The sequence below is a fragment of the Ursus americanus genome, chromosome 36, assembly GCF_024610735.1.
Source record: "Ursus americanus isolate L20-20 chromosome 36, mUrsAme1.1.p, whole genome shotgun sequence".
Lineage (NCBI taxonomy): Eukaryota > Metazoa > Chordata > Mammalia > Carnivora > Ursidae > Ursus > Ursus americanus.
In genome coordinates, this window is record NC_142162.1 from 6,323,881 (window position 1) to 6,341,957 (window position 18,077).

An 18,077-nucleotide genomic window follows, 5' to 3' on the forward strand; every position below is an offset into this window, starting at 1 on the left:
GAATCATGCAATATATATCCCCCTGTGGCTACCCTCACTAAGCATAATTCCCTGGAGATTCATCCAAGTTGTTGCTTGCACCAGCAATTTATTCTTCTTAATTGTGGAACACCACCCCATGATATGGGTGTACCACTGTTACAGGATTTCTTTTCCTTCAGTGCCTGGAGTTCTCGGTCGCTTCGAAAAATGAAGGGGTAGACCAGACAGAGTAGTGGGCAGCAAAGCAAGGTTTATTGAGCGATAGTAAAGTTTATTGAATGATAGAGTACGGAGCTCCCAAAGAGGGAGAGAACCCCAGAGGGCTGTCACCGGAGGTTTTAAGTCTAGGGGTTTTTATAGGCTTGTTGGAGGGCCGTTTTAACCTGACTAATCCTCCCTGCGCCTGTCATCCAATCAGGTTTTTGTCATCTATCCATCACGTGGGAAAGGGGGGAGGGCTCCTTCCAAGGTGGTGTAAAATCCTCTTGAGGGTGGTTTCCTCTTAGGGCAGTGCCCCCCTTGTCCTGTCTGCCTTTCTTCCAACAATCTTTCATCACCACGGTCTGTCCATTCATCTTTTGAAGGACATCTGGGGAGGTCTGGACCGCTACGAAGTTGCTGTGAACATTTGTGTACAAGTTCCCGCATGAACACAACTCTTCATTTCTCTGAGATAAATGCAATTGCTAGGCCCTTCAATTCCCTTAATACTATCCGTATCCCTTGGAATGTCTTCATTTATCACCATGGGCGTGTATCTATATCTCAGTGTGAGGACCACGAATTCGGATTACCCCTATGATGGTTAGTTTTAGGTGCCAGCTTGACATGGACATGGAGACTGAACATTATTTCATGGGGTGTTTGCAAGGGTGTTCCTGCATGAGGTTGGCATTTGAATTGGGATACTGAGTAAAGCAGATTGTTCTTCCCAGTGTGGATGGGGCTTCCTCCAATCTATTGAGGACCCAAATAGAACAAAAAGGCAGAGGAAGGGGGAATTTGTTCTCTGCCTGACGGATGAGCTGGGATATCGGTTCTTCTCCTGTTCTTGCCTGCAAACACCCCATCAGCCCTCTGGTTCTCAGAACTATACCACTGGCTTTCCTGTCCTGCAGACAGCAAATAATGGGATTTCTCAAACTCCATACTTGCATGAGCCAATCATATATATATATATATATATCAGTTATGGGGAATCATTCTCTACAGAATCCTAATAGTACTTTTCTTACATCTTAATGCTTCAATCTACTGATACATACACAATTTTGTTGTAGAGAATTACAATTGTGTGGTCAACAAAAGATTTTCACGCAAAGAATTTTTTTATCCTGATAAAATTGTATGAGAAATGAATAATTGAAATTTGAAATTAAGACACAACACCATTTACATTAGCACCCAAAAAATGAAACACTTAGGTACAAATCTAACAAAATACATACAAGATTCATTTGAGGAAGACCACAGAGCTCTGAGGAAAGAAATCAAAGAAGCTCTAAATAAATGGAGAGATGTTCCATCTATGTGGATAAGAAGACTCAATATTATCTAGCTATCAGTTCTCAACCTGATCTATAAATTCAACACAATTTCAATTAAATATCTCAGCAAGTGATTTTGTGGATACCAACAAACTGATTCTACAGTTTTTATGGGGAGGCAAAATACTGATAATCACCAAAACAGTATTAAAGGAGAAGAACACAGTTGAGGGCTGACATAATACTACTCCACTTCAAGACCTACTACGAAGCTACAGTAATAAAGACAATTTCTTCTTTGTTTTTGTAATTTAAATTTGTTAATAAATATATATATACGATACTTGGTGTTGCATTTACCTTTAGAAGCTTTCAGAAGCACATTTCACTGATTTAAACTCAAACAGCTGCAATAGGGATATTTGCAAAACAACCATTTTAAATATTAGATTTTCTGAGGTCTTAGGGTATTTAATAATAAAGAGGCTTAATTTTAACCTAGAAAAAATATTTTTAGAATATTCTGAGTTTATTGTAAGTGGTATTATATCTGAAGTGACCAGGGGTGCCTGGGTGGCTCAATCGGTTAAGCATCTGATTTTTTTTTTTTAAGATTTTATTTATTTATTTGACAGAGATAGAGACAGCCAGCCAGAGAGGGAACCCAAGCAGGGGGAGTGGGAGAGGAAGAAGCAGGCTCATAGTGGAAGAGCCTGATGTGGGGCTCGATCCCAGAACGCCGGGATCACGCCCTGAGCCGAAGGCAGACGCTTAACCGCTGTGCCACCCAGGTGCCCCTAAGCATCTGATTCTTGATTTCAGCTCAGGTCATGATCTAAGGGTAGTGGGATAGAGCCCTGCCTTGGGTTCCCTGCTAGCAAGGAGCCTGCTTCTCTCCCTCTGCCCCTCCCCCTTAAAAATGAAATATTTTGATAAGATAAAAATATTTTAAACATTTAAAATAAATATTTTAAAATAAAATCTTTTAAAAAATGAGGTGACTATAAGTAATACAATTTATGAATGATTACTATCTGTGACACTAGTCAGGTTTTATGACTTCCCACAATTCTTTAATACATGTTTCACAAACCTTGACATCCACACAAATATAGAGTTTTACATTCAGATGAGTAAAGCAGATTTACAGTTAAACAATTTGAAAGCATCAGAGTCCTTACCTCCCTACATGAATAGCTGGCTGGCGTTTGTTGAATGGTTTCTATTTGCCTGGTGTTGTTCTTTTTTTTTTTTTTTTTAAAGATTTTATTTATTTATTTGACAGAGATAGAGACAGCCAGCGAGAGAGGGAACACAAGCAGGAGGAGTGGGAGAGGAAGAAGCAGGCTCCCAGCGGAAAGGCCTGATGTGGGGCTCGATCCCAGAACGCCGGGATCACACCCTGAGCCGAAGGCAGACACTTAACGACTGAGCCACCCAGGCGCCCCTGCCTGGTGTTGTTCTACTCACTTAACATGTATTAAGTCCTCTCAACTCCATCAGCTAAATACTATTACCATCCTTCTTGTACAGGGGAGGAAACTGAGGCACGGGGCAGAGCCAGGGTTACAACCAAGACAGTCTAATTTTGGAGTCTAATTCCTTTACCCCTTATGCTATATTACCCCTTGTGACACTAAAAACAAAAACAAAAAACTGAGAAATCAGTCACTAATAATAGAGAACAACAGATTACACATGATTTAGTCTTTCACAAAATCTTGTCCTCAAACTATTTAATCAGCTAATTCAGGATCTTTGTTTTCTTTACTAGGCCCAAATAGCTGGCTTATACGCTTGTTTCCACATTAATCATGCTGTGACTTCTCCCTGAATGGATTTGCTACCAATATAAGTCGCTGGGCAACTGAGAGACACTGTTATCTCATAACTGAAGAGGAACAATTTAGAACGCTGGCAACATGAAAATAATTAAAATCGATTAAAGCATCAAAATAATGAAAAAGAAAGTCAATATATGAAATGCTTATTTTATGTAAAATGTTCCTGTCACCTAAATTAGACACTTATAAATGTTTGGAAAATCCTTTGTTTATATAAGCAAAGAGTGATTAAACCAGTTCCAACAAATTTTGCTGTACTTTGGAGAGAGGATTAATGGATTTTCTTCCTGAGGCATTCTTTCAAAAGAATTAACCTGGTTTGCAAGGGGAAAGCTTATAAAATGGCAACCAAAAATACCTGGAATATTTCAAATATTAATCTCTAACCCTACTAGCTTAGTACAGTGCCTGGCATATCACTGGTATTCAATAAATAGTTGTTGAATTATTGAGAGGATGAAAATTGAGCTTCTTCAACTTAATTACATGCAAATATGCCAATTACTTATGTAATACACAAATAATAAACATTTTTTATAACTTTTCTTTGGCCCTAGTTTATTTTTAAAGGAAAAAAAAAATCTCTTCCTAAAGTTTTAAAATTCTGCCCCAAGTGACTGTATTTGCATAGAAGCTAGAACCAATTACTAGTAGTCATAGAGAAATTCCCCTTTGACTTGAGCAAAGCCTTTGTGTTGATGAAGAATGTTATTGCTGGGACTACATGAACTTCCCGGAAGTGTGTGTGAGTCTATAATGAATGGATGACTTTGGCTGGACAGTTTAGAGGGGTCTGAGACTAAATGTATCCAACTGTGATGAACAGTGATAATTTCCTAAAACTAATTTTGATGTTGTAGCTATCCTTAAGTCATTTGCTTCAACTACGTCCTGAGAAACAAACAAACTTGTGAAGTTTATGTAAAAAACTAATCTCTGAATTTGAGTCTCAGGCAGAGACTTAATCATATAAAACTGAGGGATGAATAATCAGGTTGTACTCGTTAGTGATTTTGGATTTTAGGGGTCATGAGACTGAGCTGTAGATTTTAATTTTCATAGTCCATTTTTAAATGAGTAATTGGTGGTTCTAATTGTGAATTGTTATTAATTGTGTAGACATATCAATGTTTTCGAGCAAACCCAAGTAGTAAGATGTATAAAAAGATGTCTGTTTAAACTTGATTATCTAGTTTGAAATAGCTGTTTGCTTTGATAATCTTGTTTGCTAAAAAAGGTTTTCTTTACATAGGATATTGGTAAAAAATTGAAAACAAGGAGGGTCGCCTGGGTGACTCATTCGGTGGAGTGTTCCAGCTCTTGGTTTTAGCTCGGGTCACAATCTCAGGGTCCTGAGATTAAGCCCCATGTTGGGTTCTGTGCTGAGCATGGAGCTGGCTTGGAATTCTCTCTCTCTTCCTTGCCTTCTGCCCCTCCTCCCCACCACCCACGACCACCCGGGGCTTGCAAATAAACAAACAAATATTTTTTAAAAATTGAAAACAAAAAAAGATCTGATTATCTGATATTGGATATCTTTCTTTCTGTTATATATCAAGATTGCTAACACCTATCTCCTAACTTAATAGCAATTTATTAAGATTTTAACATTATAAGGTTATCTAAGGAAGGTCCTACAATGAAAATTGAATGGCATTAGAATGGAATTACTGTAAGTATATATTTTCTGTTTATGTGTGTGAGTATGTGTATGTGTATATATCTGCCTCACTATTAGGAGATTTTCATCTTGTTTCATGAAAATCTCAGAGGGATAATATACAGGTAGCTAACTTAATACACTTCAAGATCATACAAGCCAATTACAGTACACATAACACCTTAAGTAAAACTAAAACGTGCAAAAACATAAAATAACCAAGAAACCAGCTATTAATTTGATTAATCGACTCTGTCCTTTGAAAAGGATTTAAATACAATATAGATGCCTAATATCAAGTGATTTCAAATGTATAGCTGAAGAGTAAAAATATAAGGAGAGGGATTCTTGGGTGGCTTAATTGGTTAAGTGTCTGCTTTCGGCTCAGATCATGATTCCAGGGTCCTGGGATCGAGTCCCGAACCAGGCTCCTTGTTCAGTGGGGAGCCTGCTTCCCCTTCTGCCTGTCACTCCCCCTGCTTGTATTCTCTCTCTCTCACAAATAAATAAAATCTTCTTTAAAAAATGTAAGAAGAAATGCACATGAAACTAAACACACACCTAATTTTGCTCCCTTGCAAATAACAGTTCTCAAACGAAAAATAAAAAATTTTAATAATTTTTTGCAGGTGGGGGGGATTTCATGCATACACAAGAGTAGAAACAAACACCCATCACTCAGCTTCAATGATTATCAAGATTTTACTGCATTTGTCTGTTTTTTCCTTTTTATTTTCTTAGCTGAAGCTGATTCAATTTAAGCAAATCATAGACATCGTATCATTTTGCTCTTTATTTCGATAGACATCTGTTTAAAAAAGTGGACATCATGCCATTATCATATCTAAAAAAATAAATAGTAATTATTTGGTATTGTCTTTTATCTGGTTCATAACTAAGTTTTCCTAGCTGGTTCACCAATGTCTTAGCAGTTGGTTTGTTGAATCAGGATCCAAACAAGGTCTACACAAGGGATTTGGGTGTCATGTCACAGATGTTTGTTTCAATTTAGAGCAGCCCTTCCTTCCTCACTTTCCCCCCTACGCTATTGATTTATTACAAGAACCAATTCAGTTGTCCTTTACAATGTTGCATATCCTCTGTTTGTTAAGTTTGCTCCCTTGAGCGTTCTTTAACTTTCTTCATCCTCCATATTGCCCGTAGGTAGAAGTTCATGCTCTAGGTTTGGTTTGATTCCAGGTTATTTTTTTCTGCAAGAACACTTCATGGTGCTTTGTGCTTCATACTGCATCATGTTGATAGGCCTGCAATGTCTGGCTGTCCCACCTTTGGTAATGTTAAAATTTATCAATGATTTTGGGTGCTGACAGTTTAAACCTTCCTTTTACCTAATGTTTTCATACACTGATGATCATTGGCTAAACCAGTTCTTTCACTTGGGATGAAAATAACATGGCTATTTTCTAATCCATGAAAAGCCAACAGATCTCCCCTACTTCATGCGGGTGGGCAAGTGTCCCTCCCTGACTGGCAGAAAAGTGGAGTTTTGATCGTTGGAGAGTAAAACAGGGGGTCTCTGGCCTGGAGGATCCAGCCACAATTGAGGGCACGCATAGGTAACACACTGAAAATGGTTATTTAAGTGAATGTTTACATAGAGAACGCTAAGACTGTCAACACTTTCTCCACCCACATGACTCCAGGAGATTGGAAGAGATTTTTTTTAAGGAATCTGATCATTCCACAAGAAAGCACTTAAAGATCCTAACATCAGGCTTTCCCAGCTGCAGAGCCTGACCGTCCTACAATATACCTTTCATTTAAGCCCCACTACGGGTGCCTGGGTGGCTCAGTTGGTTAAGCATCTGCTTTTGGCTCAGGTCATGATCCCGGGGTCCTGGAATCGAGCGCTGCATTGGGCTCCCTGCTCACTTTCTCTCTCTCAAAAATAAAAAATACAATTAAAAAAGTTTAAGACCCACTTATGTGCTCAGAGTATCCAATTTGGTTTTTAGTTTCTTTTTTTTTTTTTTTAAAGATTTTATTTATTTATTCAACAGAGATAGAGACAGCCAGCGAGAGAGGGAACACAAGCAGGGGGAGTGGGAGAGGAAGAAGCAGGCTCATAGCGGAGGAACCTGATGTGGGGCTCGATCCCAGATCGCCGGGATCACGCCCTGAGCCGAAGGCAGACGCTTAACCGCTGTGCCACCCAGGCGCCCCTAGTTTCTCACTCTTAAACATGAGCGGAAAACTGAGAATTTCCTTTCCTCTGAAGAAAGCTTCTAAGATATAACACACAAGAATGGAATTGGAAGAAAGCAGTGGCTATACAAAGTTTAGTTTCAAAAACAAGCAAAAAAAAAAAAAAAAAAAGCCCTGTCATTAATATTTTCAGAGTTAAGAGAATATATGGCATCAATGAAACAGCAATAGAATGCTATAAAAAATAAAGTGTCAGAGAATAAAAAAGAGCTCCTGGAAATTAAAAACATGTTACCAGAAATAAGAAATCTAATAAAAGTTTAGAAGATGATGTTAAGGATATCTTCTAGATTAACAGGGCGAAAAGACAAGAGGTGGACGACTTGAAAGACAAATAGAGTATTAGTACAGGAGGTGCCACATCAAAATATCTTTCTTTCCTGAAAGAAAGAACAGAGAAAATGAAGGGGAGGTAATAATGAGTGAATTAATTTTAAACTATTTTTCCAAAATTGAAGGGTAAAAGTTACTAGACTGAAAGGACTCCTTGAGTGATCAGTATAATGGATGAAAATAGACCCATACTGGGCATAAGCTATCAAGAAAAATACACACACATACACAATGTATGTTCTAAGTATACTTCGAATACACTTACACTAAAAAGTGGCCATTACTTATCTAAAATTCAAATTTAAATGGCATCCTGTATTTTATCTGGGAAACCTACATTGACCTTGTCATTACCAATAACGGCAATTCCTCATAATTTCAATTTCTAACAGTCCACTCAAGGTCACCACTGCTCATCTATCCAACTTCTGATATTCTAAATCCAACAATCACTCAACAATATGGGGACCTAAAATGCATTTATCCCCCCACACCTTTTCACTATCATTCTATCACCCCCTCGAATTTTCGTGTACTTCCTTTTCCAGCTTTATTTATTTATTTTTAAAGATTTTATTTATTTATTTGACAGAGATAGAGACAGCCAGCGAGAGAGGGAACACAAGCAGGAGGAGTGGGAGAGGAAGAAGCAGGCTCATAGCAGAGGAGCCTGATGTGGGGCTCGATCCCAGATCGCCGGGATCATGCCCTGAGCTGAAGGCAGACGCTTAACCGCTGTGCCACCCAGGTGCCCCCTTTTCCAGCTTTAATAGTTAATAAGTTATAGTCACTGCTTCACATATATCCTCAATTCCCTTGTTCCTCTTTAAATTTCTTGACCTTGCTTGGCTAAATCACAGCCCTGATTCAATTCGGTATTGTACCTGTGTAAACTGAATGTGGCTGAACGCACACACACACACACAGAATAGTCATTTTAAATTTTAAGATAACAAACCTCATGGAAGGCCCTTGATGCAACTATTATACTATATTTCCCTAGACCAGTAGTTCTCAAAGTGTGGTCCCCAGGCCAGCAGTACCAATGTCACCTGGGAACCCATTAGAAATGGAAATTTTTAGCTGGATTCAACCCCAGACTTGAATTAGAAAATCTGGGACTGGAGCCCAGCAATCTGGTTCAACAAGGCTTCCAGGTGAGTCTGGTATACTGGGTCTCACATTTTAGCATGAGAAAGATGAGCCGTAAAGCTTGTTAAAAGGGCAGTACAACAGCAGCAGGGATCTTAGCAATTTGTGAGAACATTGGCAAAGCTGCAAATACCAGGAATGTTCATTGTAACAGGTAACATTTCTTGGTTTAAAAAAAACTCCTTGCATACATTAATTCAATAAATACTTATGAAGGGGTATTATATATCAGTATAAATTTCCCATAAATGACCCTTACGGAATCTAGGTTGTATGGATAATGTGTCAGACTTCACTAACTACACAATTTCCTAAAGATTATTACCATTTATACTTCATGCAAACACAATCTAGTATACTTTAAGTTCATTTTCAATTATTTTTCACCATTAAAAATAAAACAAATTCAAATTTTAATTTAAAATATAATTTATTGAATACCATAGTGAATTTAATACATTAAAAATTGTTTTTCTTATCAGTATTGGCACATAATGAAGTTTCAAAGCACTGCTAAATTAACACTTCAAAAAATTTTAAATTTTAAATCATGTTCCATAAAAAAAATAAAGCCTAGTAGTGTTATAAAACTATTAATTTATACCAACTCACATATCAAAGTGTTAAAAAAAAAAAAAGAATTCCACACTCAAACCATCTTCTAAGAAGTAAAAATTCAATCATATGTATTTTTAAAAAGGTTCTCATTTGAACAAAACACAACAGGTATAAAACAGGCAAAAACTTTACACTGATTTGTCCTACTGGGAAATTCTGCAGGCTAACCAGATAAACTTTAGATATTAAAAAAATCCATATTCCAAAGGAATACATATTTACAATATTTTTTATGCCTAATCAAAGAAACATATGATGACATTAAATATTCTACTTTTTTTTCTCAGTTGCCTCAATTGCCAATAATGTGGGACTGTTCTAAAAATTTAGTTTAGAAATAATTTTCCCACCAATGAACATTTTCATAGATGAAAAGTTGTCCTTAAATATGGCAAGATTAAACAAGGAAATTTACATATATGTTCACTATAATATGGCCTGTATGTTACTCTAGCAATCATTTTGTTTACTCTGAAATTTCAGTAACCCAAACCATGAGTACTACACAATTTCTTTCCGATTCCAAAAGGTTGAGTAATTTAATTCAGGTCACTTGAATTTACAGAGTATCTTTCTTCCAGGGAGCAAAAAGTGATTTATAGTCAGTATTTTGATTTTATTTACATTATCCTTCCCAACCCCCTTTAGAATTGTCCTCGGAGGTAAAGAGAACACTGAAAATAAAAATTTTAAACTGCAGAATTGGTTATTTGGCATTATTCACCTTTTTTCCTTATTAATGGGAAAACATAAACCCTTTCGAACTAGTGCATTCCGCTGGTCTGAAATGCAACTCCTGTGTTTTTGAAATCTCATTGGCTGAGATCAGGTTGAAATTCTAGAAACCAAGCTTAAATAAAATTAGTTCAAATATTTTTTAGTGAAATATAGAAATACTGTTTGCTTATGCCTATGGCAGAAATTGAAAGAGCAAAGGAAAACTGGAAAACTCATTTGCATTTACTATAAATGTACCATTTCACCAAAACCTCTACGGACATGAAACTACAATCTATAAATGCCAACAGCGGATGGGTTAAAATTCTCTGCCTTCAAAAGTAAATCACAGATTCTACTAAGGTATTGCTAATCTAAAAATCTACAAGACACTATACTGTGTTACATTATCAAGGTCTTTCACCACAAACCCCGTATTTACCTTTGCTGACCTAAACTGAAGTAGAAATCACCTACATTACGATGTGAGATATTTAGTTCTTTCTGTTTGATAGCTACAAAATGTTCACAGAGACTTTCTAGAAAGTAATAAATTACTATTTTTTTTTTTTTTTTTTTGCAATAAGAAATAATACTATATATCTCGCTGTTTAAAGACATGTTTAGGAAAAAAACAACTCTCTTCCCCTTCAAGTTATAGGTGGTGGGAGGATGAGAGGCGAAGAAATGACACAGCCTTTTAAAGCCAAACTTTCATCTCCCTCACCTTTTGTTCACTTTGATTTCCAGAATAAAATATTTCTGCACTTGACTGTAATTTCTCAAGTATTTTCAACTAGGTTGCTAGCAGGGTTCTTTGCATACAAATAAAGTTGACACTGAGAATGGAGGAACTTGTGGAATTCCACCTTTTGTTTCTTATTTTCATTTAATCAATCTCAACAGCAAACTAGAACAAAATTTTAGTTTTAAACTTCTGTTTAGTTTTATCCAAACATAAGTTACTTATGTTTGGATAAAGTAGAATTTGCATCAAAGAACTAAGATTTCAGATTTCTACGTGTAAAATTTTCTTTACTGTTCTTCATAAAATGTGGCTGAGGCTTTTAAATATCACAAAGTTGGGATGAATACAGATAATTTTACTAAAAAAGCTGTATTTTGGCAAACATTTTATTGATATTATAAATGAAAATATAGTTGGAGCTTTAAAACTCTGTTCTATCAGAGTCTGCCAAATAAATTGGATTCTTTGGAAAAAATTCAAACTTGATATTATGGAGGCAAAATTAACTCTTACTTGACAGAGACTTACCTGTCATTTTGCCATAAACCAAAGGACCTGTGAGTATACTAAGGGGAAAGAGGGGGTGACTGTCAGGGAGCGTCTCTGTCTACAATTTATTTAGCAAAAGTTAATTAAACAAAAGCATCTAATTCCCTCAAATGTTAAATTGACTACAAACCTCAAAGCTCTGATCCATTTTAAAAGGCATTAGCTTTATCTTTTAATCAGTTGAAATGGCCTTAGAATGAAAGATCACAGACTTGTTCCCAACCTTGTGCATTACTTACAGAGAAATGCAAAATCCTGCTCTCGTTGCACTAACTCATCTTTTGGGAATTTCTTAAAACAAAAGACAGTAGAAAGATACTTCGAACTCTGACTCCCAGGATAATGTTCAAGGCCACACTGAGATTCAGCAAAGAATGAGAAAGATATTTTTCAAGTCGGAAGGGACCGGCGTGATTAATTGGTCTAACTTACTCATTTTGTAGATACAAAAATTGAGATACAAGGGTTTTGAGCTAAGATAATTTACTCAAATTCTTGTATTGTCAGTAAATTGAGATGAACCCAGTCTCCTGTCTCGTCTCTTTGTGTATTAAGCCATCCTCCATCAAAATATTAAAAGATTAACATTGGTTTCCTCTGGGGAAAGGAGTGGGGTTAGGAAAAAAAAAAAAGGCGGTGGGTGAGGGGATAAGAAGAGACCGTTGGGGATGTTGTACCTGTACAATGAGCCACATGTGCTACCACAGAAGTTGATTAAAAAAATACTTTTTAAAAAATTTCAAGCCTTAACATCAACAGAACCAAACTTCAGAGATAAGAAATACTATGGTGAAACTGAATGTCAGTGCAGAAATTTAAGCTACCTCTTCAAGAAAAACAGACCACTGAAAACTGGATTTCAGTCTCTGTGTCCTTTTAATGACTAGTTCTATATATTATGTTTCTTTATATCTGAAAAATATTTTAATATAATACATATGCAGACTAAAGTAATTTAGGTTTTCAAGTTTAAAAAGATTGGGACTTTTAAAAAAACTTATGCTATAAAAATATGCATTTATATATATTCCCAAATTATACTTTTCTAACCTCTGCAGTGAAAAAGGTCCAAAATTTCATCGTTGAACTGCCTTCTAACATGGTCTTAAGCAGTTATTTCTAGAGAGCACAAAATTTGCATAATTCTTGATAGTAAAATCTGTTCAGAAACTCATTTTGACAGAAATACTTTTATCTATTAGTAGGAGTTGAAAGAAATATTTCAGTAAGAAAGTACAGGGGTGGGTCAAGACAGTTCTTTAGAAAAATATACTGTATGTAATAGATCTTCAAAATTACACAGACCATATGCTTTTATTTAATGTGAAGGCACAACTTTAACATAGTTAAAAGCAAATGTAATTATTTGATGTAATTGTCAGTACCAGCTCTTAAAAATATATATTTGCAAGCATATCATTGAAGATTCGTTAAGATTGTCAATTCAAAAGTCAATTTAAAAAGTCAAATTCTATTTGTAGAAAATCAACTGACACATTATTGCAGATCTACGTAAAATTATTGTTGGACAATCTGTTCACCAGCAGTCACAGGGTTTTCTTCATTTGTTGCATAGTCCAGATGGTCCATCACCTAGGCATAAATAAAAAAATGTCAGGAAATGCAAAATTTTAACTTGCCCTCAATATTCACTAATTGGCCAAAGGATTCCCACTTTTTAAAAAAGACAGGGAGGGGGCGCATGGGTGGCTGAGCTCAGGTCATGATCCCGGGGTCCTGGGATCGAGCCCCACGTCTGGCTCCCTGCTCAGGGGGGAGTCCGCTTCTGCCTCTCCAGCTCCTCCCATTCATGCTCACATACATACATACATACATACATACATATATACATACATACATACATACGTAACCTTAAAAAGACAGGGAGTACTCCATGGATCTGAGCACTCCTTTTAGAGCAACGCACTGGTTCAACATCCATGTTCCTAAGGATATGGTCAGGGTGACATGAAAAGCCTAATCATTTGACCCAGGGCCAATCTGATACACACTTTCTCTGAATCTTCCGCTATTTCCATTTCCCAATACGAACTGCCCTTCGTGGCAGTGGAAACTCTACCACAAAAGGAAGACATTCCTGAAGCTTATTCCAGGATGCAATTCCAGGTAGTGTTCACTGCTAAAGGTGAAAAAACTAAAAATGACGCCACAGTCACTGTGAGAATACTTGCTAGTTTGGGGACAGTGGAACCTGGCTGACACCTTGAACTGACTGTAAGATAATTTAAGAATGATACATGATTTTGGAAATGTTGTATAACAAACATTTCTATCAAAACCAAATAAATTGAAGGTACTTAAAGGTCAAATGATTCTCTGAAAATAAAATCGAGAATACATTTGCTATAAACTATTCTAGAGGAATTACCAGTTAAATTTTCTCAAATGGTTGCCTCTGTTTCAGCTCTGCTCATCAATAGTCCTATACAAATTTTTTCATATTTGGGAATGAAGGAAGAAGAAACTGCTTCCATGTTTTCACTGTGTTCTTCACATAAAATTACTCAGAAATACAAAAAAAGTACCTAATGTTTTTGTGAAGATTGTCAAAGATTTTTAGATTAGTGATTTTCAGTACTGTGATCCACATTTCCCCTTCTTTATCAAGAATTAGAAGAAAGACCAGCAAGATAAATGTTCCTATTTTTGTAAAGTGATTCTAAAGGCTTTAGTGTTTTTTGGAAAAGAAAGCAGACAGCGGGATCATTCCCAAATGGGGTCTCCAACCTTGCCAGACAAGAATACCACATGAGCTGTGGCTTTCAGCTGACAACTGTCTCAAGATAACAGAGACAGCTTATAAAGCCCAAACCTGCCAGTACTCTAGGAGTCATCTCAAGTCCCCCAAAATCAGTTTTGAGGTCCTGTATTTGCCAAAGACATCCCCTAGATTAAGACAGTTACAAGTTCGTGGCTACTTCAAGGGGGGAACAAAAGTCCAACTGAGACAGGTAACATATCTATCAAAAACTTCACCACATGAAACATAAGATGACGCTGTTGAAGAGGTGATTTTCACCATTTATTTTTATTTTATTTTTTTAAAGATTATTTATTTATTTATATAAGAGAGAGAGAGACAGCCAACGAGAGAGGGAACACAAGCAGGGGGAGTGGGAGAGGAAGAAGCAGGCTCATAGCGGAGGAGCCTGGTGTGGGGCTCGATCCCAGAACGCCGGGATTATGCCCTGAGCTGAAGGCAGACGCTTAACGACTGCACCACTCAGGCGCCCCTGATTTTCACCATTTAAATGAGGGAAAGCAAGGAGAAGCATGTAAGATATAGTTAGGTCCCTTTTCTTCTAGCAATTTGGAAGTTCTGGGGGCGAGAGGTAGGAGCTGTGGGGAGAGAGAACAGAGGCAGCCTCAGCAGAATGGATGGTGGGGAAAGCCTCTTCCTTCCCCAAGACCTGCTTTCCCTGGGACTGTACCCTACTGAATTCATAGCCTGTACTCCCTAAGTTACCACATGCCTCTTCTTTCCTATTCCTCGGGTACCTCATTGGCACTATAATCTAATCCCTAACTATATATATAGATGTATTTGTTAAAAAAAAAAAAACCTTCCAAAATCAACTAAGAAGTACAGATCTATACTCTGTATTTACTTTTCTTTACTGATTTTCAATAAAATAGAGAAACATGAAGCGCAACCTTGAAATAGGCTTTTAAAAACATAACAAAAATTAATATAGATAATAAAATCAACTGGCAAAATTGGTATAGTTTTTCATAATATTTGTAAATAAGCAAGCTCAGTTTGGAAAGCTGTCCTCTGATCTTGGGTCGGCTTGCCTGGCATTTACTGCTAGTTCTGCTTATTTATAATTGAACCAATCTCCAGAAACACTCTATTAAAACTCTCATTAAAGGGGAGTAACTGGAGAGTTGCTGATATTAAAGCAGCGTTGTCCTAAGTATCTCTCTATTCTGACTTGTCAGTTACAGCTTGTGACTTCTAAAAATAATTAGAAGCACTAGTGACATTTAACAGAGACAAACCCACTGTTTACTGGATATCAACAAACCGAACACTTACTTCCTATCCAGAGTAAAACAGCCCATTGGGAGTTGTTGCATAAATCCAACTCTACTGATTTAGTGTTAGAAACAAACAAACAAATATCCCCTAAAATGATGATGTCTCTTAGCCGTTCTTTATGCCAAAGTAATTAGGCCACTGCTTGATTTTTCTCTCTAGAGAAGAAACACCTTTATTTACTCTACAGTGATCACAACTTAAGACTTTGGGTAGAATCAAATGGAACGGAATACTACAGCTCTTGAGGCATTCAAGAAAAAAAGCCGAGAGCAAGTAATAGTGTGAACAGTTTTGAGTTATAGAATATACAATTAAGATTTCCAAATTAGTATTATTTTAGTGAAATCTTGCATAAATGTTATTTCTTTTGATCAGAGAAATTCACAGAAAGGGCTGAAAGACTCTAAATAAAATATTAAAGTTCTTCCACAAAGTCTCTAAGTTTCAGCAACGAATGGGGTATAATTTCCCCTTTGAAAAAAGCATAAAAAGGCTGTCAGTCCTAACCATGACATTTAAAAAGTCTCTAGTGCAAAGGTCTTTTTTTTACCTCCACTATTCTTTTTTTTTTTAAAGAATTTATTTATTTATTTGTCAGAGAGAGAGAGAGAGAGGGGCAGGCAGAGGGGAAGCAGACTCCCTGCTGAGCAAGGAGCCCGACGTGGGACTTGATCCCAGGACCCTGGGATCATGACCTGAGCTGAAGGCAGACGCTTAACTGACCACCCAGGTATCCCTACCACCACTATTCTTGCGCTTACTCTAATACCAGGCATTGGAATGAACCAAAGGATTAGCAGCATAAAGAAGTGTGCCATCACCTTAGATTCTGGCTGTGTTTTATATTACCTGTTTTATATTTGATTATATCAAATAGTAGCAAAAACTTTTGGCACTTGCCAAAAAAAATGACAGTATATAAAGACTGTAAAGACACAAGTCTAGTTTAATGGTTTAAAAGTGCCTCACTTTTACAAAGCTTATCATAATTTTGGTAATTCTATGAGGGCTGCTACAACACAAGCTTATACACATACACACAAAAGTGACTAAAGGTCAGTGGACTAAGGACTGAACATTACAGCTGCTTTGCATGAAAAATTTCCATAACATTAACTGAGAATTTATAGTACATAAAACACTGTTATCAGCACTGTAGGTTCTTAATATCTAGAAGATAATAACTTACTGAGGGAGGCATACGTAAATGTCTACACTACAAGGCAGATGTTAATAAGTATTTAAAGTACGAAGTCCACAAAAAAATATGGGGAAAGGTGAACCTAATTTCAACTGGAGAACTGCTGGATATCCGCTTGGAGAACGATTTTGAGTTGGGAATAATTAAGGCACATTCTGGAAACAGTCTGGCAATGCTATGAACATAATGGAGGCAGGGGAGAGGAGGGAAAAGGTTATGACACTGTTAGCCTGAGAGATGAACCGGGAACTGCCTGAGGGCTGGCTTCAGGAGCTGACCCTCAGGCCGACCTTACAACAGGTTGATACCTAGTCTCCCTGTTTTACCACACTTGTTGAGGTTCCAAGTTATACTTTCAAAGCCTCAGCCTAGCCTTCCCTGATCTCATCCACCTGCCCTATCAAGCCCTGGGGTAACCCACCACTATGAATTATAGAGTCTCCTACCCACCTGTAGATCCCACCTCATTTTATGGATGAGGAGACAGTCTTAACAGACCAAGTGACCTGCCAGAACGGATTCCAAAGCCTGTAATGTACTGTCTCCCACAAATGGCAACATTCAAGCTAAATTAACTTTTTTAAAGGTTGGACAAAAGCAATGAGATTTCCTTTTTCACAGTGACAGGGGAATAATTTTGTGAAGGCATTACATTCTGTAACTTTTGAAAATGCTAGTTTTCTAAAAAAATAGATTCTCTCCTGGCAGCAGTTTATAATATTCTGCAATTAGCTTGCCTAAAATTTCAGCATGTGTCTATTCTTCATATTTTAAAATCAAGTGTACAGTGGGAAAATAGCTGCATTTAACAGATTTTTTCCCCTCTGAAGTGTGTGATGGCTATCAAATCTTTTTGCAAATAAGTTAAAAGAACCAGATTTAACAAAGACCTGAAGTTTTAATATTTGAACTGGCAAAATGTAAATCTAGTTAATGAACTGAAAAATAACAACCAAGCCAACAAATAAACCAAAACAAAAAACCCCGGTTCCTATAAATAATAATAGCAAATGCAGTGTTTATGCTGTGCCAGGCACTATTCTAGGCAATTTGCATATTTTACAACAACCCTCTGAAGTAGGATGATTACTACTCCTTTTTACATTGAAGGAAACTGAGGCACCAAGAAGCTAAGTAACTTGCCCAAGGTCATGTGACTAATAATTAACAAAACCAGCGTTCAAACTTAGGCGGTCTGGAACCAGACTCCACACTTTTTATTACTATGTATTATTTTATATTCTGAATGTCTTTACCTAATAAAATTACGAGACCACAAAAGTGAGAAGTGTATAACCAAAGTTGTCTTAACTATTCAGATATTTTAAAATGGACTTTCCTACCATCAGTTGCCTTATTTAGCTTCTGTGTCATGTTGATAAGGCCCTGGAGTCTGCCCTGCTGGGGCTATTTACTACTGCTTTGTGCCCAGGTGCAATGATCTTCCCCTTTATAGGTAGAGGGCATGAGCAGGAGGAGGGGCAGGGGGGGAAGAGG

The 18,077-nt window shown here is 37.0% G+C and overlaps 1 protein-coding gene across 3 annotated transcripts in view; it reads right to left on the reverse strand.

Annotated features, from left to right (window-relative positions):
• Positions 1 to 11,936: 11,936 nt before the first annotated feature.
• SPPL2A (signal peptide peptidase like 2A) overlaps positions 11,937 to 18,077 on the reverse strand; it is a 56,166-nt gene continuing 50,025 nt past the window's right edge. For all 3 annotated transcript variants that reach the window (XM_087859293.1, XM_045812123.2, XM_045812124.2), the window contains one exon: positions 11,937 to 12,909. In XM_087859293.1, coding sequence (XP_087715419.1) covers positions 12,835 to 12,909 — 75 coding nt within the window. In that variant the 3' untranslated portion in view covers positions 11,937 to 12,834. The remainder of the gene's footprint in view (positions 12,910 to 18,077) is intronic.